Genomic DNA, 24,312 nt, shown 5'->3' on the forward strand with positions numbered 1-24,312 from the left:
AGCTGAGGTAATGATGGGACTGCAGGACTGTCTGCCCTGCAGTCATGAGCAGGGGCCATGGTCAACAAGCTGCTGAATCCATCCAGTGATGACACAAGTAACTCTGGTTCCAGCTGGCTGATCAATACAGTTAATTAAAAAATAGCAGGTAGACCTGTTTGGAATAACTACTGGGTAATTTCACTTACTTTCTGCATGTGGTCCATTGTGTGGTGGCTGAATTTTTAAATATCTGGTGTTTTGTAAATTAGGTATATGATGAAATTGCTTTTCCCACCTTGAACAACTGAAGACCACAATCCATAACAATTTTAAATTCCAGTGGTTTAATTTAAATTGCATATAGTTTAATGGATATGAAAGAAATTAAAATTGTTAATCCGAGAATCCCATTTTTATACTTAGATTAATGCTTACCAAAAAAATAAAAAAAGAGAAGTAAGCTTATACCTGAAGAAAATAGATAAGGAAAGAAAAAGTGTGTAACATGAAAATTATCATATTTACAAACAGCATTAAAAAATTAATTTCAAATGTGCCAGTTCTGATGTGCTTTGTCTAGTCTAGACCGTTATTCTGATTGTTAACAGATCAGTGACCACAGGTAAGTTAACTCTATAATCTAAATTTCTTTTTTTTTCTTCAGTTTCTTTTATAAGAAGAGAACTGTATGGACCCAATTTAAAAAAAACCAAAACAAAACAAAACAAACAGTTCACACACTGTACTATGAAGCAATCCAACTACTCAAAATGAATACAAGTTAATTAGCATAGGCAAAGCAAATATTTAATCAACAACAGTACTGCACTTTTAATTCTTTTTCAGCCTGGCTGATATTGATTAGGTGCATACAAACTTTACAGCTCAATCCTTTTTAGGTTGCTTTTGCTCAATTTTTTTGTCTAGGAACAAACTCATCTGTATTCATAGCCTATGTGCTTTAAAAGTAGTTGGACTTTGTTCAAACATTCAAAAAATCATCTTTGAGCTGCAACTCACCATAGAAAACTCAATTCCTCAAAGGAAATTGTTCTGGGAAAGTTATAAGCAGACAGAACAGGGATTTTTAATGGCAGTTGACTCACAGCGTCAAGCTCTCATCTCAAAGATGTTTACACGTGTGAGTATTTCATTAAAAATAATCTAAGATTTCAGTGCTGCACCAAGGATCAAAATGTAGACAGATTTATGGGCACCTTTGTGACACTGTCCTGAAATCTGTGAAGATTACGTGTAGACAGCTCACTTTCAGGTAGTATGGTCTTTAGCTATGGCTTCTATTTGATTATCAGTTAAAATTAAAAATAATATTGTCTTGCCCTCAGAAAAAGAAAAATCTTGTTTAACTATGTGTCAATTGTTATTTAGTGTCTGTGTAAAGGCAAGGGAGCAAGGGTTACAAGTCTACCTTTCAGGTACCTGGAGGCCTGAGCTGAATGCCAGTGTTCCAGATAAAAGGAATTAAACTGCAAAAGGCAGGGTTTTCTCAAAAGACACCCCTATCCCCACATCAAATGAGAGCTAGATAAGCCACGTTAGCAGGGAGAGGCAAGATGGAAGGGTGAAATTCAGGAACCAGCAGCAAAAGCTCTTACTGTGTGTGACCTTGAATCCTTGCCCTTTTCACAAAATGGAGCAAGAAAAACAGCTTTTTTAGTTCCTTGGTGATTAAATACCACACACTAAACATGGGAGACTCAAATCTCCTCTCTGTCTGAAGGAACTAACATTTACATCTCCCATAAGAACTCTCTAATGACTCAGCTATATGATATAATACCTTGGACTCTCACAACTTTTTTCCTATTAAAGCTCTACTACTCTTCCGTATGTGCCAAAATATTCACCGCAGACAGCCAAGCCCTGTTTTTTCTCTGTGCCCTGTTGATTTTCCTGACCAGTGGGCTGATGTCCTGCAAATATTTCACCATTCTCAGCAAGCCCGACCAATTTCAAAGCAATGATTTGAGGCACCTCCTGCCTGCTGGTGGATCCCTCTGTTTGGAGACCATGCTGCCAGGAGTTGGGAATACGAGCATCTTTCCAGGCATGGCGCACACCCTACCTACCACCAGGCTGCTGGAGAAACAGGGCGGAGGATGCGAACCTGTCCCTGTAGGAATGCAGGACACCCCACCTATGGAGCTCTGAAAGTCCGGCTGGAGGGGGTTCTGCTGCCAGGAGAGGTGGAGCAAGGCCAGTGGTGGGGATCCATTGGGCTGGATCCATTGACAATGGTGGGGCCATGAGAGACCTGCCAGGCAGCTCTGTGCAAGCCAACAGGCACAAGGCTGGGAAGGAAAATCTCCTGGCAGATATGTGTGCATCAAGTGTCCATGGAGATCCGGAGGCTGCTGCTCACTGAAGGGGAGAAGACAGCTCCGTTTGGGATGGGATGGAACAAGATGGGATGGGACCAGCCTCACCATGGTGGGTGTGTTGAGCTTTGCCGTCTGGCTCTGAGGATGCAGGCACTGGAACAGTGGAAGAAGGTCGGTTGATTTCACCTCGATCCCATTTAGTAAGTTTGGAACGTTTGGCTTGTGTGTGGGTTTTGTTTGTTTGTGGTCTTTTTTTTTTTTTTTTTTTTTTTTTTTCCGTTCAGTGCTTCGGCACGGTCCGGCCGGAGCTACCATGAGAAGCTCCTCCACACACACACTGACACGCCGCATGTGGATGCAGATGAACGATTCCACCTGAGCTCCGGACATCGCTGCCCCGGCACCGGCGGGGCTGAGGGCGCCTGCGGAGCGGGCGGCGATCCCCGCCGGGGATGGGATGGGATGGGATGGGACGGGATGGAATGGGATGGAGCGGGACACCGGGGCGAGCCGCCTGCCCCGGGCACAAAGGGAAAGGCGGCCCCGAGCAAGGGAGATGCGCGCACACTCCGCTTCCCTTCCCATGCGCGGGGGAAGGAGCGGGCAGGAATATTCTGGACCGAGGGAGGGGAGGAAGGAGAGAAGGTGATGAATAACTTGAATAAATCTGCAGCGGAGCTGAGGAGAGGGGGAGGGAGGCGGCGGTGGCAGGTCATGTGAGGCACAGTCATGCTGCGGGCAGAGAGGGGGCACCTGGCGGGTACACGACGCGGCCGAGAAGGGAGGGAAGAGAGGGGTGCGGACGAGCCGGCCGTCCCCCCGCCATGGCCGTAGCCTCGGCCTCGCCCCCTCCCCAGCCGGGACACCCCCAGCCGCCCGCCGCGGGCTCGGCGCCGCTCGGCCATTTCCGCCACGCGAGCCGAGCCCTATTTCCGCCGGCCCCGGCCAGACGGGCTTTATGTCTGCCGGCGGGGCGCGCGTGCGCGGCGCCCGCCGCCATCTTACGTTGTCTCTCGCCCGCCCTCCCCTTTGGCGAGCTCTCCCCTCCTCCCCCCCGCGGCGCCTCCTCCAGCGCTCCGTGAGGAGACGGGGCAGGCACGGGGAGGGAGAGACTCGCGGCGGCGGGGAAGCCGGGAGTAGACCCTGAGGGAAGAAAGGACGGGGCGGACGCACACGCAGGAGGAGGAGGAAGGATTCCAGGCGCGGTTCTGCGGAGAACGAGCGGGTGCCGCCTGTTATAAAGGGGGAGGAGGCGGCGGCGGAGGGGGAAGGAAGAGCGTGCGGAGCGGAGCCTCCTCCAGAGACAGCCAGACACAGGGAGGAGAGAGAGGCTGCCTGGCTGGCTCCCCCTTCCTCCTCCCTCCCTCCCTCTCTCCTTTTCATGGACTCTCTTGTCGGGTTGCTGCTGCTGCTTTTCTTCCGTCCTTATTCCGTCTCTCTAATACCCAAAATGATTCAGCTCCATGGCTGCCACTGACGGGGATGTCCCTGCCCGGCTTAGCCTGCCGCTGCCGCCTTGCTGTGCGCCAGTCCTGTACGTATCTGCGCCTTCCTCCTCCTCCTACTACGAGGAGCGGTGATGGCGAGGGGCGCCGGCCGCCTCGCCGGGCTGCCCTGCGGGCCCGCCGGCTGCCCTGGCCCCACCGAGGCGGGGAGGGAGAGAGGGAGGGCGGTGCTGCCGGCTGCCGGCGAGCCGCTGCGGCCGGCGGAGCCTCCGCGGGGAGAAGGAAGGGGCTCGCCCCCGGGGCGGCCGGCTGGGTGCCCTCCCGGGAGAGGCGCAGTCGGGGGGACTGGGGAAGCGGGGAGCGGCCGAGCGGGGAGGGGGTGGTAGAAATCAAAGGGAGGTGGGGGGCAGGGTTGGTAGGGAGAAAGAAAGTGAATGGCGGAGGATTGAAAGTGTCACATTCAGAGGCGGCGGAGGACCGGTGCTCGCCCCCTCCCTGTCTCGGAGGGGAGGAGGAGGGGAGGGGAGGGGGGGTGGTGGTGGTGGTGAGCGGCGGTGCCGAGCCGCCTCAGCCCGTGCGCTGCGGGAGTCGGGGGGGTTGTGCGTGGTGGTGTCTGCCCTGCCCTGAGCGCGCAGCTAACTGGGTGTGTGTGTGTATGTGTGTGTCTGTCTGTCTCTTTCCATACCGGGGGATTGCACTCCTAAAATACACCCGATACAATACACCAGCCTGACTCAGCCGCAGACATTAGTGCTAGGAAGATGGCGCACCCGGCGATGTTTCCTAGAAGGGGCAGCAGCAGTAGCAGCGGCAGCAGCTGCGTTACTGCTCCCACTGCACCAGGTACCGGCGTTGGGAGCGCTGCCCTCTCTGCCGAGGATTATCAGCCGCCTTTGCTGGTCCAGCCGCCGCCTCCATCTCCTGCAGCAGCTTCAACAGCGGGTCCACAGCCGACACCACCTCATCCACAAAGCCTGAACCTCCTCTCGCAGTCTCAGCTCCAGCCACAGCCCCTTGCACAGACTGGAGCTCAAATGAAAAAGAAAAGTGGCTTTCAAATTACCAGTGTGACCCCTGCTCAAATATCAGCTAGTATGAGCTCTAATAACAGCATAGCTGAGGATACAGAAAGCTATGATGACCTGGATGAGTCTCACACTGAAGACCTGTCATCTTCAGAAATCTTGGATGTTTCTTTATCCAGAGCCACTGACATGGGAGAGCCTGAGAGGAGTTCTTCTGAAGAGACTCTAAATAACTTCCAAGAGGCAGAGACTCCTGGGGCTGTTTCTCCAAACCAGCCTCATCTTCCTCAGCAGCATGCTCCTCTGCCTCATCACCCACAGCAGAGTGTTGTGATCAATGGAAGTGTTCATCCCCATCATGTTCATCATCACCACCATCTTCACCACCACCATCATGGACACCATCATCCATCGCATCCTGGGGTGGGTAGTGCCCCAATTTCTGGAGGACCACCACCCAGTCCATCGTTTAGAAAACTATCAACAACTGGAAGCTCTGACAATGTTATATCAACTGCACCAGTTTCTGCTGCATCATCCACTGGTTCCCCGTCATCTGCTGTGTCTAATATCCGCACTACGAGTACTCCTGGAAATTTAGGTATAAGTCCTGCTGCTGGAACTAGTACCTTAAATAATATTGGTGGTGGTAGTTCTAGTGTGGCAAGCAATGTGCTTGGTACTATTAATTTAAGCAACATCATGAGTACTGGTAATGTAAATGCTTTGTCTGGAGCTAGCAGCAATGCTAATGTGAATATCTTGAGTGGTGTTGGCAATGGTACGAGTGCTTCCTCTAGTGTCATTAACAATGTTACTAATCCAACTGCAGGAACGGCAGTGGGATCAAGCCAGCAGCAACCTGCATCTGGCACGTCAAGGTTTAGGGTTGTAAAATTAGATTCTAGTTCTGAACCTTTCAAAAAAGGTAGATGGACATGCACTGAATTCTATGATAAAGAAAACACTGTTGCAGTTTCAGAGGGAGTAGCAGTAAACAAAGCAGTAGAGACCATAAAACAAAACCCGCTTGAAGTGACTTCTGAAAGGGAGAGCACCAGTGGGAGTTCTGTTAGCAGCAATGTAAGCACACTGAGTCACTATACAGAAAGTGTGGGAAGTGGAGAAATGGGAGCACCTACCGTGGTACAGCAGCAAGCATTTCAAGGTGTGGGTCCGCAGCAGATGGATTTTAGCAGTGCTGCTCCTCCAGCAATTCCAGCATCTAGTATACCACAGAGTGTTTCTCAATCGCAGCTTGCACAAGTCCAGCTGCATTCTCAAGAAGTAAACTATCCGCAGCAGAAGCCAGGGGTCCAACCTCCTGCACAGGCCAGTCTAACCACTGTTACTGGGGTTCAGCCAGCTCCTGTTATACTAGGTGTATCCCCATCTCTGGGCCACCAGCAGCCTGCCCTTCAGAGCATGGCTCAACAGCAGCTGCCATATTCTCAGCCAGCACAGCCTGTGCAGGCTTTGCCAGTGGTGCAGCAGCAGCAGTTGCAGTACGGACAGCAGCAGCAGCCAGTTCCTTCGCAGATGGCCGTGGGTCACGTTAAGGCGGTGAACCAAAACTCTGTCACAGGGGCTATGCCAGACTACATTCAACATCAGCAGATCCTTCAGACTCCAGCCCCTGCCATGCAGCCAAGTTCTACAGGAGGAGGAGCTGGGCAACCGGTTCCTGTTGCCCAGGCACAGGGCATGCAGCCTTCAGTGCAAGCACATCCAGCTGCTGCCCCAGCTCAGCCTGTTGCACATGCTCCAGCAGCAATACCAGGTGTAGCTGCCAGTGGTCAAATACTAAATGTTGGGCAGCAAGGAAGTGTAGCTGCTGTGGTGCAACCACCATCTGCTACAAACCAAATTCCACCTCCAGTTATGCCATCAACAGCCGCTCCTCCATCTTCCCAAGTAGTGCAGCCTGTGCAGACAGGAATAATGCAGCAGGGATTACAGGCTAGTGCTGCAGGCCTTCCTCAACAAATGGTCATTGCTCAGCAAAGCACCTTGTTACCTGTACAGCCACAGGCACAAGGCGTGGAATCTGTAGTCCAAGGGATGACTGGCCAGCAGTTGCCTGCGGTAAGCCCTATACCTTCTGCTGGTACTGTTCCTGCACCAAGTCAAGCTGGTTCAGCTGTGCCTCCTGGCATGCCTTCTGCTTCTGTAGGTTTGGGACAGCCGCAGACTATAGCACCGGCTTCGGCTGTGCAGAATGGCAATTTGGCTCAAAGTGTTAGTCAGCCTCCCTTGATATCAACAAGTATAGGTATGCCAGTGGCACAGAGTGTGCCACAGCAGATGCCTCTAAGCTCTACCCAGTTCCCTGCACAATCACTAGCTCAGTCCATTGTAAGCCAAATCGAAGACGGCAGACGCCCTACAGAACCTTCCTTGGTGGGTTTACCTCAAGCTGCCGGCGTTGAGAGCGGTGGTGGAGCATCGGCCGCTTCCGATGGCGGTAGCAGCAGCATGCCGTCCTCGGCGTCCCTCTTCCCGCTGAAGGTGCTGCCGTTGACAACACCTCTTGTAGATGGTGAGGATGAGAGGTAAGACTGCCTGTAACTTTATTAAAAGATGGACTCTCTGATAGTTTGATTTGCACTAACTTGCAGGTCTTGTTACAGCCATTCTGTGAAATGAAGCAGTGTGATGTCTCTGTCTAATTAAAATACTGTTTCTCAGTTCTCAGCACATGCAGATAGCATGTTAAAGAACTTGTTTTTCTCTTGAGGGGGTGGGTTGTATTGATTATGCTTTGAAACTACTGTGTGGGTAAATTGTGCTTAACAGTCTGTTCAGTGTGTGTATTGCCATTGTGTTGAGGAAGACAAGAATAGAGTGTGGGTATACTAGTGGTGATTGCAGTTTAGATTATTTATTGTACGGAAATAATTAATATTTATTCTTAGGTATTTTTTTTCACAAGCCTAGACTTCGTTCTGCCTTTGCTTCTCTTTTTAAAGTATTCACTGAGGTTGAACCAGTTGCGATTCTGTATGTTTAAAACCTCTTTGACAGCCAAGAGATGCTTTAGGCAAATGAGTTTGGTGGAATAAGGGATGTTCAGCAACAGTGTTGTGGCTCTTTGAATTGATCCTGGGATACTTTTGGTCTTGATGGTGTTGGTTCAAAGCATTAATGCATGGTGAGATCTGCTCAGGCCTGCTGAAGGGTGGTGAACCTTTGAATCTGGTGTACCAATTCTGTGCTGTTAGAGTAAGAAATCTGCATTATTTTTTCCCCGTTGTCACCAGTTTTCAAATGACATGTGTTCTTTCACCTGCACCTTTTCAAGTAAAAGACCACTGCCTGGTCTTAATAGTATATGATTGTGAATATTATTATTTCTTGGACAGTGTTTTCAGAGAAGTTGAGACCATTGTGTGTGCAGGCTCAATTGATTGAAACATCAGTTTTAAAGGGTTATGGTTTGATATTAATTATGTGTGTGGATAGTCCTCAATGTGTTGAGGACCTCTTGTGATATGGGTTTGTGAGTGGCTCGGAAGACTGGTGCTTCTTCCAAAGAGCTTCCTGTCTGAGAAGCTACATAAATGGGAGAAGTAACTTTTAAGATAAATAACCCACCTTGGGAATGTGGAGCGGGGCAGAAAACACTAGAGGAACTGAGGCTGGGGTGAGGAGACAAAATAATGCACTGAATACAAGGTGATAAAAATGCCATAGCAATGGGAGGTGAAGCAAATACCTTCTTTTGAAATACCTTCTTGGTGCCATAACTTAAATCAAGAATAATACCAGTGGTCAGATTTTATTAATTTTTTTTTTAATAAAATGAGTTGCTGGGAGAGGCTGGATTCTCTTCTTAATATTGAAAATCCTAACTCTATCAGCAGTCTCTGATTATGTTGATCATAAGGTGTTGACTGCCATAGTGGCTTTCATCACATCTTTCTAAGATGCCAAAGAATTGTAATGAGTAGCAGCTTGTCTTCCAGGAGTGCTAGAAGACAAGTTCCAACACTGTTGCATTCTGATTATGTTTTTTGAGTCAATAAGTGGTAGAAGACAGATTGAGGTGTTAAAGCCAACAGTGTCACCATTGTGCTACTAGCAGTTTTTCAGAAGTGTTTTTTGGTTTTCTTGTGCTGAATTTTGTAAACCAAGACACTCACCCTTCTCTTCATGGGTCACACTGGTGTTTGGTGGCATCATTTGTTTTTGTTGTTGTGTGGTTGTTGTTTTTTGGTTTTGTTTTCTTTTATCAACCAGAAAATCCCCGTAAGCTTTCAGGGGATCCTAGCCAAGTAGGAGAATCATAAGCTTATTGATATTCAGTGTTTTGGAAAATGACATCTAGAATATGTCTGTACCCTGAATTTAAGAGCATATGTTAACAGTTTGACATGATTGGTAGTTTTTCCAGAATGTTTAAATCCCTCAGGGTAACAATAGCCAGAAATACCTTCTTCCTCTGTTGTTTTGCTAGCTAAAGATCACATCCTTTCTTCTCGCATGCACACTGTGTCTTTGTTCAATCTGTCATCTCCAGGTAGACTACACTTTTGTTTAGCTGCAGTTGGAAAACCATTTATATTCTTTACACAAAGCAGGATATGACTCTATTAAATGCAGACCAAAAATAATTGAGGGTTTTTTGCATGGCAGCAGTGGCCAGGTCACTTTTGTGTACAATCAGACAGCTTATAGCAGCACATCTCCTGTATATTTTGTATGTGACATTAAAAACCTGTTTCTGCTTCCAGGGGATCTCAGGGCAGGGTACTTCTACTGCAGTCTTCCTTGGAATTTTGGGCTGGAGTTTATAGAGTTTTTTACTTACTAAAGGTGGTGCAAGATACATCCTTATTCTGCTTGGCTCTCCATTTTTCTGGCCATGGGATCTCAGTAGTTAGTTTTTTTGCTGGTTTGTTAGATTATCCCCTTTTTTGCATGAGATAAAGGATAGTGTATTGTAAAAGGACATAAGCATGAGAAGCAGGTGTATTGTAAATACATGTGTTTGAAGTCCCTGTTTCTCTCTCTCGGTCTTATCTGCACACACATATATCACTGAAGATTTCTATCAATACATCCCAAGGGGTTCTAAACCTGGCAAAGGAAAAGGTAGGAGAACAGAAGTGAGTGATGACATAATTGGGCCAACGAAGAAGCTGTAAAATTCCATTTAGCGTGCGTTTGAAAAAGCATCTGACCCATGTAATGCGTTGTATAGATTAACTCCCAGCTCTCCTTAAATCTGTATATGACTTCGTTTAAGGCCATGCCAGTATCTTTAAGTCTGTTCAGTTTTTAGAACACCATTTGCAGCTCTTTCTACGCCTGTTATCAGGGCATGGCCTTTTAAATATAGACGGTGTGGAGTGTATCTGCTTTGAGAACCGTAACCTTTATATCCCCAGTATGAATGACTTGTATTTCAAGTCATAGTGAAGATTAGATATTAAAAATGAGCTGCTTGGCAGAATGCCACATGGAAAATTAATTTGCAAATTTTAATAAATAGAGGATACAAATAATACTCCCTGTACTTTCTGTATTAAAAAAAACCAAAACAAAAGCAATCAAACTGCTGGAAAAAAACCCCAAACCCCGACACAATCACCAAACACCCATAGTTCTTCTGACTAGTCTTTTTTTAAGCCTATTGGATATGCCATAGATGTTTGTGTGTTGGTAGATTCATCATCTCTTAATTTTTTGGTCCAGAAAAATGCAGGCCAGTTTTTTGGTTGTTAAATACTTATTTTTTTCTTCTCCTTAGCTTGAGCCATGGTATGGACTCAGTGCATAGTTCTTACATAGTTTCTTGGATTTGGAGTGGTCACCTTGATTGATTCACTGTAGTTATTAAATCTTGCTAATTTTAGGCATGGTCTTTTGAGTTTAGTATTTCATCTTTAGGACTGTAGGGCAGGATAGCTTTTATTTTCACATGTTTGTTATTAAGCATGGATATTTAAGCATGGAAGAATACATGTTGATGCCACAGTGAATCTTTTTGTGTATTTATACTTAGTATTGAAAAATCAGTTTTACATCTTCGTAGACAATGTTTTGCTGTACATGCTTGAAGTAAGATTTTGTATGGTCTTACATTATTTTTAAGTTACCTCTAAAGTGAAGACTTGAAAAGGTGGTGTATTTTATAGTATTTATAAAGGCTGCTATAAGTGAATTTAAAAATAACTTAATCGGAAATGTTGTTTGTCATTGCTCAAAAGCAGATTTTGTGAATGAAGGGTAAGAGAACTAATAACTACCTCCCTGTCCTTGACAACATTTCCTGTAGAATTGTTTGCATTCTTTAGGCTGGTGCAAGTTGTGTTCACCTGTTTGTGTATGTCATCCAATAAAGCTGAACAGAAAGGAGGAAAATATAATGGTAAACACAAAATGGGCATAGAGATTTAAAATATTTGTTACTACCTGACAATCTCATTATTTTTAAGAGAAATTTTTATTAAAAGATCCCTTTAGAAATGTTTGTTCATTGTGTTTCGGCTTGTTACTAAGTTTGTAGAGGGGCTGGATGATTAAAGCTGAACATGAGACTCAAAACACTTGTGAGTGGCCTTTGAGAAACCTCTAGCAGTAGTAACTAGTACTAGATTGTAAAGTGAAGTACAGTTAGGAAGCTGGATTAATGTTCATCATGTATGCAGCTGTGTTGTGGAGAGGTTGACCAGGTACAAGTGAGATTTTTACAGAGGTAGTTCAGTACTCCTTGAAGATATTAGGAAGCAGTAGAGAATGAAGTAGGGTAGAACTGGAAGCTTCAATTATATTTTTGGTGCAGTAACTATTTTGCATACTTTTGGTTTTGTAAGTTTTTGTAAGGCTTTGGAGTTTGCTTTTTTGTTTACTGGAAGTTTTGCTGCTCTGTATTTGGTGAGAGAAGGAATAGATACTTTACAACAGAAGGTATCTCATGGATTAGCATAGATTTATAGTGATTTTTAAAGTTGAATCTTGGGGGCACTGATGTTATTTTCTGTCTTGCAGATGTTAAACTTGCTTCATAGTCTTGCCACCATTTTGAAAACCATGATTTGAGTTCTAGGAGATGAACTGTTAATAAAATCTGTTCACATCTTCAATTGAGATTTCTGTGGAATTTGAAAAAAATATTAACCTCACTAATGGCAAGTCAAGTGAGTAGAAAGAGAACTTTGGTGGTGAAAATGTGTTTGCTGTTGTGTCATGCTGACAAGTCCAGTTTCTCACTTTGTCTGATGGAGTAAAAGACCTGTTATTAGTGGAATTGGCTTTGTTAGTTCTGCTCCGAGTAAAGAACAATGAGGAATTTAGGGTCTGCACCTTGTGTGTCTGCTGACCCAGCTGTAGGTGGCAATACTTTTTTTGATGGAGCTCTTCCTGGCGTCTTTTATAGATGCATTTTCTCCATGTCATGATACACATTGAACTGAGCGTTGCTGCAGTACTTGGTATTGCATTGTCTTTCAAGGCAGGAAGAACTAAGAGATACCAGGGAGTTGTAAAAGCAGTAATTTAACACTTAAGGCAGATACCGAGAAATTAATCTCTTCAGCTGATTTCTCGAAATAATGCCTTAGCACTGCAGTTTTGGTTGCTCTTTGGAGCAGTGCATAAATACGAAATCATCTATGTATGTGTGTTTGAAAACGAGCAAGCAATATTTTGAAGTATTTAATATTAAAAAAACAATATTTGTTACTGCTTCAGGATTTGCATTCTTTACAGGCTAATCTGAAAATGATAATTAAACCCAGTGACAAATGGATTGGTAGTGAAGTGTTTCAGTCTTTACAAGTTACTGTGATCTAGATAATGGGGAGCAGAATAATGACTCTCAGTCAGTGGTAAGATAGCAAAATTAGCAGAGTAGGAGGAGAAAATAATGAAAAAACAAGCACCACCATCCCCTCCAAAAAACCTTAAACAAATAAACAGCTCCAGCCCAACCTAGCACCCCCCGATATGTTAATGTATCTTGCTTAGGCATAAATAAAAAGGTGTGTGGTTAGCATACCTGTGCTACAAAAAGACCCCCTATAACCTGTTCATCTTACAGATGGTGATTAAGTAAGACTTTTCAGACCTGTCTCTTAGCAGCCTAGGAAGTACATCAAATTGTAAACAGTTGGCTAGTATGGTCTTTTAAACAAAAAACTGCACACATCTGAGTATCAGCATAATTATAGCAAGTATATTCTTGGTATGACCTTTCTGGGAATAATTTCTGATCTGGGTTTGCAGTGTGATGTAGGTGAAACATAAAAATGACTAGTGAAGAATAGTGTGTCTGTTCTCAGTGATTTAATGCACTGGTTCTTTTTCTGTTCTTTTGATCAATTTACGAGACTAAAATGTACTGTGGGTAATATGTATTGTACTTTAAGAAATTACTGAAAACTTCTCAAAGTGGGCCTATAGCTTTCATTTACTGCATTTTTGCACCAAAAGCAGTGCTATTAAGGCCAGCTAAGGGTAAGATTATTCAATAAGTTATTTCATGGTAACGATCACTGTAAATAAGAAACTAGTTTATTCTCAGCATGGTTGTGCAGGAAACCATAGCCTAAAGCTAAGATGGAAAGAGTTCCTGAGCGACTGGAGATACCAGCACTTTATTTATTTTAGCCTGTTCTAAAGCTTTTGGACTTAGGAATTACATGATGGAAGTGCAGCATAATTGTGGTATCAAATTGGAGTACCTGATCATCCTTCTGGCTTTAATGTCTGGGAACACTTTAACTCTTTGTCTGCCTTTGGAATTTGCTAACAAAGACAGTAATTGTGCTAAAGTCAGTGGTGTAGAAATCCTTATCAGCTCATTTTGTGCAAACCTCCAAACACCTATTGTGCATTGTCAGTGGTGGAAGCAGGATTTAATTTGTGGTTTCAGTTACATGCAAAAGTCTAAACCTTCCACTGAAGCTGAATTGACTTTCCCGAGAGAGATATTTAGAGGTTATAAATGGTAGGTAGGCAGGGACTGTAATGATGCCATACATGTAAGTGGTAGAGCCTGTGGTGGTTTGGGTGTTCTATCATTGCTGGTGACGTTATGGACTAAGTGACTTGCTGGTACCTACTACATGACAACTTCTGATTTTGGTGCTGTGCAGAGATGAAGAATGATAGTCATCATGTTCAAACTCATCCTTACGCTTTTGTAATGGGAACTTGTACAATTTTATGAAATGTTTTATACTTGGAAAAGTAAGATCTTTAATGTGTTTTGGCAAAACAGAAAAGTCACAGTAAAATTTTCACTGTTTTCTTTGAGCAAACAATTGCTTTGATTACGCTTCCTTTATTTTGGCATTACTGTGTACCAGAAATGACTCCTGAGGTTTTTTTTCTACTCTTCTCCACTGGGTTTTTTAGATGTTTGTTCCTCATGTTTAATTGTTTATTATGCTCTTTTGAGGTGTTGGTGAGGCATCCTATATTGATGACCTTTGACAATCAGGATGTAAATTTAAAAATCATAGGCACTCAGATTTGAAGTTCTTGTCCCAGTTTCTGTTTGGTCTTGCAGTGCTGGGTTAGTGATGGTCCAGAACAGTGAAATAAACTTTTCTTTGTTAACTCAGAATGGCTACTAAAGATAAATTCTCTTTATAATTCCTTGCTGGAGCTTGTAGGTATTGTATGGACTGGATTGGGTATAGAATTTTGAAAATACACTGGAAGAACAGAGTAAGAAGTAAAGTAATTGGGGGATTTTGTTTATCATTATGGCTTGGAAATTTAACACAGTTTTGGAGCTGACTGTAGTTCTCACAGAGCAACAAATGCACCTACCACTGATGCTATTTTTTTCCTCAAGGAAATTCTCAGAAAATGGCTTTGTAGTTGTTTTAATTAAATTTCAGGGGTTATCTTGTTCATCTGTTTCCATACATTTGAATAATCTATGCTTTTGAGCATAGTGGAGAAGTACCATTTTATAAATTGCTAAAACAGGCAGCAGAGTTTTCTCTAAGTTTAGACTTAAAGATGAATTTACTACTAGGTGAATGGGACCACAGTCTAGTAAAAAATACAGGCACTACTTCAAGTAAGGTGTAGAATTGATAGCAACTGGAAGTTGGTTGTAGAGTGTTTTATAACTTTCTGCTTAAGTTTGTTAAATGACTTGGCCAGCCATATTGTTTGAGCTTCTGTGTGATTTTAAGTATTTTTCCAGCCTTCTTGTTTGTATGTCTTGTCTTCTTTTTTTTTTTTTTTTTTTTGTCTTGTTTTATTTTTGGTTTTGTTTGGTTTATTGTTTGTGTGTGTTTGGTTGATCTAATTAGCATGGATATCAGCAGGAAGTTTTCAGGACTCTGGTTTCTTGGTGTGTTACTGAGTTTTGAACTTTTCCAGCAGCTGTTTAAGCAACAGTGTCAAAGTACTGTGCTAAGTACTAGGGATAGTACTGAAAGCTGCTGAAAATGTGGATACACATTCAACAATAGTCTTAGCATCTTAATGCATTTAATAATAGGTTTCTTTTTTACTACAGTACTGCAGTGTAGCTCTTAATGATGAGTTACACAGGTAACATAATTTCAGCATGCAGTGCTATTACTGTATGGCTGTTTCTTTTTTCTCAGTGTTACGTTTGGTTCATTGCCCCTGTAAGATCACAAAGTGTGGATCAAATGTAAATTACACCATCTTTTTACAGATGTTATTAGTCTTCTAATCCATTGTCTTGTGGATCCTAGTTATTGATAACTGAGTGTAAGTTGTCTTTGGTGGTTACATATCTAGTCAGTAGTCCTTTTAGTTGCATGAAGTGTTAAGTTCTGGATTTGGTATCCATTAAGAGTCACTTATGCTGGTTTATAAATGGTGTTTTCCTTTCAATCCTTATAAAGAAATGGAAGTTATAGAAAAAACTCTTAATGTTTTTCCAGTAACTTTGAAGTTTGCAATGCAGAAGGATGAAATCCCTGTCAAGATGAGAGAAATTTTAAATGCCTTTTAAGCTTCCTCTGACCTTCATTTCACCCAGTTCCATCAGAGTCACGGTTAGATGACACAGATGATGGCTGACAGTCAATTTACAGATAAGAAACTGTAGAAATAAAAAAAGTCAGAATTTAAGCATACTAAACTTGTGTTTCTATATATTTAGTGTTCTTATAGCTATTAAGGAAGGCTGTGATTAAAAATTAACCCAGTAATTAATGTATGATTGCTTTGATGTCTGTTATGACTGCAGTTTTGAAATACTTTTTAGCGAAAAGCAAGCAAAAATTTCTCAGACAGAATATGAATAATGAGTGACTTGTTTGGCATATATTGCCACGGAGCTGGGATAAGCAAAAGGGAAAAAAAGGTTCTGTAGATTTCCTGGAAGATTATTTTAAGCTTCATAATTCTACTGGATGTATGTGTGTTGAAATATCATACTATGTTTTTGTACCATGTGAAAGATTCCATATTTTTCTGAGGAAGTCTGTCTGTGGACTATAAACAGCGTTTTAATTTGTAGTTCCAGATTGAGCCTGACAGAAGTGGGATGCTTTCTTTCCCTTTAGGATTTCGTGAGGGTTCATGCTGTAATGCCTGCCATATAGAATGGGATGTAAGGGGAAGGAGAACAACTTAGGATGTTTTGTGATTCTTGTGTGTGTGTCAACTTATGCATGGTATTAATTGTCATTCTCCCTTGATGTCACTTTCACTCAGCATTATAAGCATTTCTGCAATCTGTCAGGGAAGGATTTTATAGTAATAATTAGTTTCTATTTAGCATTATTGTTTGTTTGTTATTGGCTGTTCAGTGAAGAATCTTGACCTGGCCTTAACTTGAAATGTCTCCTGAACATCTTGAATAATTTGTTTTTGAAATCCTTTAGTCTGAAATTCTTAATGTTCTTTATCTGCATGTATGCAAATAAGAATACATATATTTTTTTTTTCTAATGAAATTACCTGAAACAAACCTACTGGTGAAAGAGTGAGCAACTGATGCTTTTACAGTCTCATTTCTTGCAGTTCTACAGAATAAGACCAAGTAAAAATAAAATAAAAGGAACCATGAGTTAATGGCTACGTACTTTAAGTAGTTGTTAAATAATTTACTGTAGCACCCAAATGAATTTTAGGTATAAATGTACCTCTTTAATCTGCTGAATGAGGTTATTATGTTAAGAATGGATCAGCGTATTGCACTGCCAAGTGTTCTTTAGCAGGCCTAATATTCCAAATTGGGTGAAATGTCGAATTGCTCATAAATGTTCAGGGATTGGTGTAGGATGTGCATGTGCCTCCATGTTATTTTTTTTTTCTTTCCAAGTGTATGAGACTCCTTGCAGTTCTGTAATTGGTTGTGAAAAAGAGGAGTTTCTGAGCCTGTATCTGATTGGAGAGAGAGGAGGGAGGGTAGAAGGCGTGAAAGAAATGTTCATGATGCTTGTTTTGATTATTTTGTTTGTTTCTTTCTTTCTGGTGGGGAAAGGGATTTTGATTTTTTTTTTTTTTTTAAATACTGTCAGACATGCAGTGTGTCGGTCAAGAATATGTAGTTATTGGTGATACAACCTCTTCCTGTTAAAGGGAAAGTGGCTAAAAGGCCTTGTGAATCGGTGTCCTGCTTTGCTGGCTGCTTTATAACAAAAAGCAGAAAAGATAATATTGAAGGACGTGGTGTCTGATGTCTGTACAACTCCTCAAGTGGTTTTAAAATGGTGATGCTTTAAAGTATGCAAAATCCTAAATATTTTTAGTGGTTTGTGGAAAAACAGAGCATCAAGGCAGGATTAGTAATCTCTGTTCTTGTGGAGTTGTACCCTGTCAGTAATGAAATGTATCATCTCTGGAATAGCACTGCACTGAAAATTGTTTGAGCTGCCATTTCCCCCTGAATTGTTTGAGCTGCCATTTCCCCCTGAAGGTGTGGGTCAGTCTCTTCAGGAGGTCTCACCCACTGCCCTTGGGGTGTGTGGATCTGTAGCGCTGCTTAGTGTTGGAGGTGGAGAAGAAACTGAGCAGTCTTGTTAGTTCACTGGAATTTAATGTGTAAATGGAAGATAATAATTTCCATCAAGATGCCCGCTTCTACAGCACTGTGGTCTGTGGAAGGGGAAAAACAAATACTAGCATGTTATAGCAGACAGGTGTAGTTATCTTCACCTTCTGCATCTGTATGACCATCCAAATCCAATCTGGAATCTATTATGTATGTTTACTGTTCAGATTCTTAAAATATTTAGAACAGATTCTTTTATTCCTGTGAAGTTATTGAATAGATATATTTTCTCTGAAAAATTTCTCCAAAGGACTTTGTAAAGGACATTGAAATTATACGAAGTGTTCATACATATTTTCAAATAGAGGCTTGTCTTGATACTTAGATATTTAAGTATTTAAGCATGCTATGTAATCCTCTCTCTTAATACTTTTATCTCAGGAGATGTTTCCTCCTATTCCAACTGCTGAACACGATAGACTAAACCATTCTCAATGTTTCAGAAACATGTACATTTTATAACTATCTGATATGTTCTAATTGTTTTTATATTGCAAGAACAACAATAAATAACAGAGAAGCACCCAAGCCCTGGGATATATTTTTGTCAAATGGTGAAGTTTATATAATATGTTAGCCAGAAGATAAATCAGGTCAGTATAAGAACCATGCAGTTACCTAAATCCCAGACATCCATCCTTCTGGTTTGGCTTTAAAATACTATGATTTTGTGAATTTACAGGTACTCTTTAAAAATACTTTCTTGAAGTTGCTGTCAAGTTGCTCTGGATTAGGTCTGTAGCCTTTGTGATTGCAGACAAATCTTCTCATGCTTTTGTTACTGTGATCACTAGAGTCACACATACTGTATTCATCAAATGATACTACCATGTAGCTGTGCACAGCTTGGCAGTGTGAGGTCTGTGCTCACAGATGGTCAAGTTTAAGTTTTGATTGTCTGTAGCAGCCTGTAAAATGTATATGTAGAGTTTCTGTAAATTATATGCTGGAAGTTATTAAACAATGCATTTTCTATGAAAAACTTCAATTTCTTGAATACCAGTCTTAAAAATTGTAATTGTAGTATGAAATTTCCTTCATTTAATGATTTATTTTCTGTAGTATTTTATATCCTAAATTACATACTCTGTCCCAAGGTATGCATTTAAAATGATGCTATTAAAATGGTTTGTCCCATTGCAGAATTGTTCAAGCATATAGGTAAACCTTTTAAAAAAAATATTTCTCATATGTTGCATGTTTTTCACCACTGACTTATGTTGTCTGCTTATGATGAAGCAAGATTTGGAAACAAAAGCCATTTCAGAAATCATGAGATTGCTGTCAAGATTTGCATTTTGTTTCAGAATTAAAAGAAGTAACTATCATTTGTAGTCTCATCTTCCTAATGTGACCACAAGAAAAATGTACCAAAAATAATTTCTGGGAAAAGTAGGCTTTTTTCTTCATGAAAGAAGATCCAGCCATGTCTGAATACTACTTAATTATAGTGTATGTCAGTGAATGTGGCTATTTTATGTGAGATTGTTCTTAAGTGGTAAACAAGGGTTATTTTTAATCTCAGACTGGTAAGAAATGGTTTGAAATACTGTGTCTGAAGAGATGTGTGATTTTTTTCTGGTGAAGTAAGCAATTTTTCTTCTAAGTGTTGATGTGGTGGATTTTATGAAGATGGCACAGATAGGAAACACGAAAATTAGAATTTTTTGCTTCTGGCTGTTTTGAAAATTAAAACTGAATAGAAGGTGTGTTTGAAACAGGCTAATGAACACCTGAAATGTCAGTGTGGCTGCTGTTAACTTGGCAGGTTGATTTTTCTTGAAGGATGGTCAAGTTAATTCACCTGAGTAACTGATAACAGTAATAGAAAGGAAGATGTTGACTAGAAGGCTCATTAAGAGCCCTCTGAGGTGAAGAACTTGGAAATTCTGGGTTGAGATTTGCCTTTTAGAGCACTTTGCTGTATGGATTCCAAACCTTTGCCTACTTGAACCTTTTGAACCTTTACCTAGAAGAAAGGCATCCATCTAGAAATGCATGTATAATATTTGTGGAAGAGTTTATTCTCTTAATAGTTCATGGCTGGAGGCCCACTGCCATGGGGAGAAGTGGCTAGTGGAGAAACATTTGGCCAACTGGAGTGGATTTTGTGGAGTCTGGCTGGTATGACTGAGTGTTGTGGGGACGCCATATGTCCTTGAAATTGACTGTTTTAATTGGTGCTGAACTGTTGAGGCCAAGACCATCCACATTTATAAGCAATAGAAGAAACTGTTTGATGTTAATTGTAGGTGTCCTAGGTTAGCATGTTTTATGTAGTGTATTTTCTTTACTTAGTGTGAACTGTTTGTGTTTTAGCTTCTTTATATTGCTCTGCTTACTTGCTGAAGTATGGGCTTCAGAACTTTGTTCTGCTTCTTTCCTGATAATGTTGGCAAAATGCAACACTTGCCGAGCTAAGTTATGCTGAATGAGCTAATGCATCCTGTTTCTAAGCCTGGAATGGTTCTTAGAATTTTTCTGCTTCAGCTTTGTCTCCTGTGCTTTTTCCATTTGTCCAGTTTGGTTCAGCATCTGCTGCTCTTTGCTTGAGGACTCCTGATGCATGGTAAGTATTCACATTCAGGAAAGTGAGGCTTCTGTTAGTGAGTCTGAAGAGTAGAAGCAATAAATGGCAGTAAGGAAAAGAATGGTATGAGCGATTAACTAAAGTTGGAGTGCTGCTAATTCCTTGTCAGATTGTGAGACTACTTCCATTTGTATTATTTTCCCTTCTTTGTATTCTCAGAAAGTCATTCTTACTGAACCAGAAGGTCTTTGTATTGCCTTGTAGACTAGGTTTGCTTGCTCCCAACATTGGGTGTCTGTAGGAAATGGAGTCAGGGTCACTGGCTTTCCTGTTCTCTTATATCACTCATATATTCTCTTAAGTCCAGTGGAGTGTCTTACCCTGGTAATTTTTGCCTTCCTGAGGATTTTTCACTCTCACCTACTATTATCTATGGTGAATTAATGTTTTTGATAGTTCAAATCTCTTGCCAAATGTGCCAGAAGGATCATTTGGTTTTGGTGTGGACAGATATGAAGCACAAAATGTCCATCTTATAAATTAAGAAGGTACTTTTACCTGGTTCTTTGAAAACAAAAAGCTGCTGTTGCTGAGACCTGTCCTACAACATCTCAAAATTGAGTTGTCGTATTTTATTTTTCGTAAATGACAAAAGATAATCTACAGGGATTAGAAAGAATTCAAAATGAAACCAAGTAATACCTAAACCAAGAAGTAGATCTCTAAAGCTGAATGATAAATCTATGTCAGGCTTCTGATTGAGGCATTGACTCATAAGGAACCTTAAAGCTGTGATAGCATATTCACTTTTTTGTGCTTTAAATTATAAATGAGGACTAGCTAAGATGATGACCTAGACTGTATGTGCTTCTTTGTCCTCAAACAATTTGAGAACAAGAGACCGTGGGTAAGATTGCCTTGGCTATAATATTAAGAAAGACTTTATCTGTGGAACTCATTGCCTCAAGATCCTGTGGAGACCTACAGGGGGGAAAAAAGAAGTTGAGAGGTTGTTGCACCTTTAAAGTAGGGTAAAGTTTAACAACTGCCCTACTCTTATCAAAGCATAGACCAGAAATTAGGATGTTGTGTAAGTAGAAGCAAGATATTTGTGGTTTCATCAAGAAAAAAAAAACAAAACAACTTATTCACAATTATTATGTTTTGGAAACTGTTCTTGTGCTTGAAAAATGTAATGGTCAGCACAGCAATGGTTCAAAATAGCATTTTGGATGCTATAGCACTGGCATTAGAGCCTCATTGGCAAACATCCAAGAGGCCTGTAAAAGAAGAAAATGTCTTAAATGTTAAAGTCTCAAAAGCTTCTGTTTAAATTCAATTTCAATTTACTGTTTAAGTTTAAATATTCTAAGGTTTTCCAGTTATATGCCTATTTAGTCTAATATTTGAGATTGAGCTGAAAATCCTGTGAAAATGCACTGGATTGCAAGAATTCTTATTTGCAGCACAAAATAATTTAATTGATTATAGGAATGCATGTAGGTAGGTAGCTGCAAAGAATTACTCAAACTGTACGGAGTCAAGTGGTCACTGTACTGGTAAGATACAAGTAAATAATTTCAGTAGCTGGATTTTTGTGTTCTCCCTGCTTGTGTATTTTTCAAATTCTTAGTTGCAGTGCGGGCAAGTTAGAGTGTGGGCCTTTCTAGGTCAGTTCTTCTTTCTAAACATACAAGTAGGTTTAGTGGCTACCTGATGCAGTTGAGGTGTGTTTGTCCTTTTGCAGGACACTGCTGGTACCAGAGGGGGGGGTGGCCTTTAGCAACCTCCTTCTCTGCTTTTCCCTACTCTAGGTAGTTATGTCCTGCCTCGGGGTAGGAAAGAACCCTCCTGTTGTGAAAATCTCTGAGTGTCTGTGAGTAATGCCTAGCTGTCACTAATGAATAAATAGGCAAATAGCAAGCATTTAATATTACCAGGTTCTCAGTTTTACTGCTGTCTGGAAAGGACATGTAATAAAGATAAATGCTAAATGGTAAGTGCTTCCTGTGCTTCCATGTGTAATTGTGTTGGGTAAATGCTGTTACCGAAGTTACTGTGAACTGTCTTCACAGCAAACCAGCAACAACAACAAAAAAAAAACAACACAAAAAAACAAACAAAAAAACAACCCAAACAAACAAAAAAATCAAGTAGGTTGATTGATCCCTTTGTGGTCATGTTTGCAAACAGGACACTAGGAGTTACTTTTTAAAAATTAGTTACCAGGGCTCTAAGATTTGGCCTAAGTGTTTAAAATATGCCCTCATCACAGTTCTCCTTTTTTAGATGTTTTAAGTAATTAACATAGAGGAGGAATTTGACTTGCTGCTGCTAATAAATACTGGAGCACATTTTCCAGGACTTCAGAGTTGCTGGCATGCCTGATTCTCTGCAGGTCAGGAAGCACGTCAGAGGTGGCTAAACCCTGAAGGAGACAAGTAATCTACTTAGGTGCTTGGGTTTTTTTCTGATTTTATTTGTAATGTATAGTTTGAAATACACTGAAAATAGCTTTCATTGTGCTGTATTTTTATTTTAATCCATCCAATAGTGAGGGAGGATGTTTGTATCTCGTCCAGTGCGTGGAAACAAGTGTTGTGCTTAGACAAGACCTGAATATGATCCCCCAAAGGGTGCCATTGTGGGAAGGACTTGGTTAAAACCTGGGTTAAGACAAGGCCCAGGTACTGGATCTGCTGTTTCTCTCCAGCTAAATATTAGTGTTGTGTGTGATCTACACCACCTGTTCCAGACCCCTACTTGAGAGGCTGGAGGAGTCTGCAAAAGTTTCAGGGGTTATACTTGGTGTTTGGAGAGGATATTTGATTAGGTTTTAAAGTGGAGTGTACTGTGGGTTTTATACAAATAATGTGTGATGTTGCAAGTTAGCAGTAAAAAGAGTAATAAATTTAGAAATGCAGGGTGCCTGTTCATCTTGTTTTAAATATAAAAAATTTGGCAAAACTTAAGCTTTTTTGTAAAAATTAATTGCAGTCATTAAAGTCAATAAATAACCCGAGTATGTATTTACTGTATAGAAAATGTTACTTCAAATATTGCTTGCTGCCACATGAGGGAGTATTGGAGGGAATTGCTCTGACAATGCAAAATTCAAAACCCAATGTAATATGCTCCAAGTCTTTGCATGACATACAGCTAATGTATGAAGCCAGTTAGCAGCTGTGGTTTTGCTTAGTGTCTTGGCATGAATTTCTATTTTTCATCCATTTTTTTCTGTCTATAACCTATTTTATGTAGGAAGTTATTCTATAGTGTCATTCCATAGCCTTAGTGAAACATCTTGAATGCATTATTTAGCGTATTCTTATTTCATATGTCTAAAATAGGATTAGCCAAGTGTTTTATTTATACTTTAATTACTATTCAGGAAATTTTTTTGTTGTGCTGGGTAGTCATTTACACATCATATTATTGTTTGAGTGATACCACAATATGCTGTGTTTGCTGGGAAAGCTAAGGTGATGGATTACTTGTTCAGTAGGTTTTGCATATGTTAAACTTTTCAGAAAATAGGTGCAGAATTACTGAAAATAGAATAAAATACCCATAAAGGAATAACGGCTAAAATGCTTATTATCTTTTTCCTTACCATGTGCCACATCTTGCTCATGTCTAGCAGAAGAGGCACAGACATGAGCATTTTATATTCTTGGAAGAAAAAATGCTGAAGATTGAGGAGGGTGGTGCAATTACATGTGTAAACTACTTGTGAAGCTTTGCCTGTATGAAAATGTACCTAATCCTTTCTAGACAATTTTTCCTCCAGATACTGCTCTCTAACACTATGTGCTGTTTTAGCCCGTTATTTTAAGCTGCTGAATATGTTTATGTATATGAAATTAGACTGGCTGGCATATTTCAGAAACATTTTCCATATTGTCATTGACTAGAGCATTGTGCACGTAAGAAATGTCTGTGTATGTGCTGCTTCCTGGATGCAACAGGATACACTTGTGATGAG

At 41.2% G+C, this 24,312-nt stretch overlaps 1 protein-coding gene across 3 annotated transcripts in view; it reads left to right on the forward strand.

Moving 5' to 3' along the window:
• The first annotated feature begins 3,434 nt into the window (after positions 1-3,434).
• The window catches only part of TSC22D1 (TSC22 domain family member 1), a 91,349-nt gene continuing 70,471 nt past the window's right edge, over positions 3,435-24,312 (forward strand). The window contains exons 1-2 of one of the 3 annotated variants that reach the window (XM_062487728.1): positions 3,435-3,858; positions 4,498-7,346. In XM_062487728.1, the coding sequence (XP_062343712.1) occupies positions 4,531-7,346 (2,816 nt within the window). In that variant the 5' untranslated portion in view covers positions 3,435-3,858; positions 4,498-4,530. Of the gene's footprint in view, positions 3,859-4,494; positions 7,347-24,312 lie in introns of those variants that run through there. The other 2 variants (XM_062487729.1, XM_062487730.1) reach the window with 2 other exon arrangements.

This window comes from Cinclus cinclus, chromosome 2, assembly GCF_963662255.1.
Source record: "Cinclus cinclus chromosome 2, bCinCin1.1, whole genome shotgun sequence".
In the NCBI taxonomy this organism is placed as follows: domain Eukaryota; kingdom Metazoa; phylum Chordata; class Aves; order Passeriformes; family Cinclidae; genus Cinclus; species Cinclus cinclus.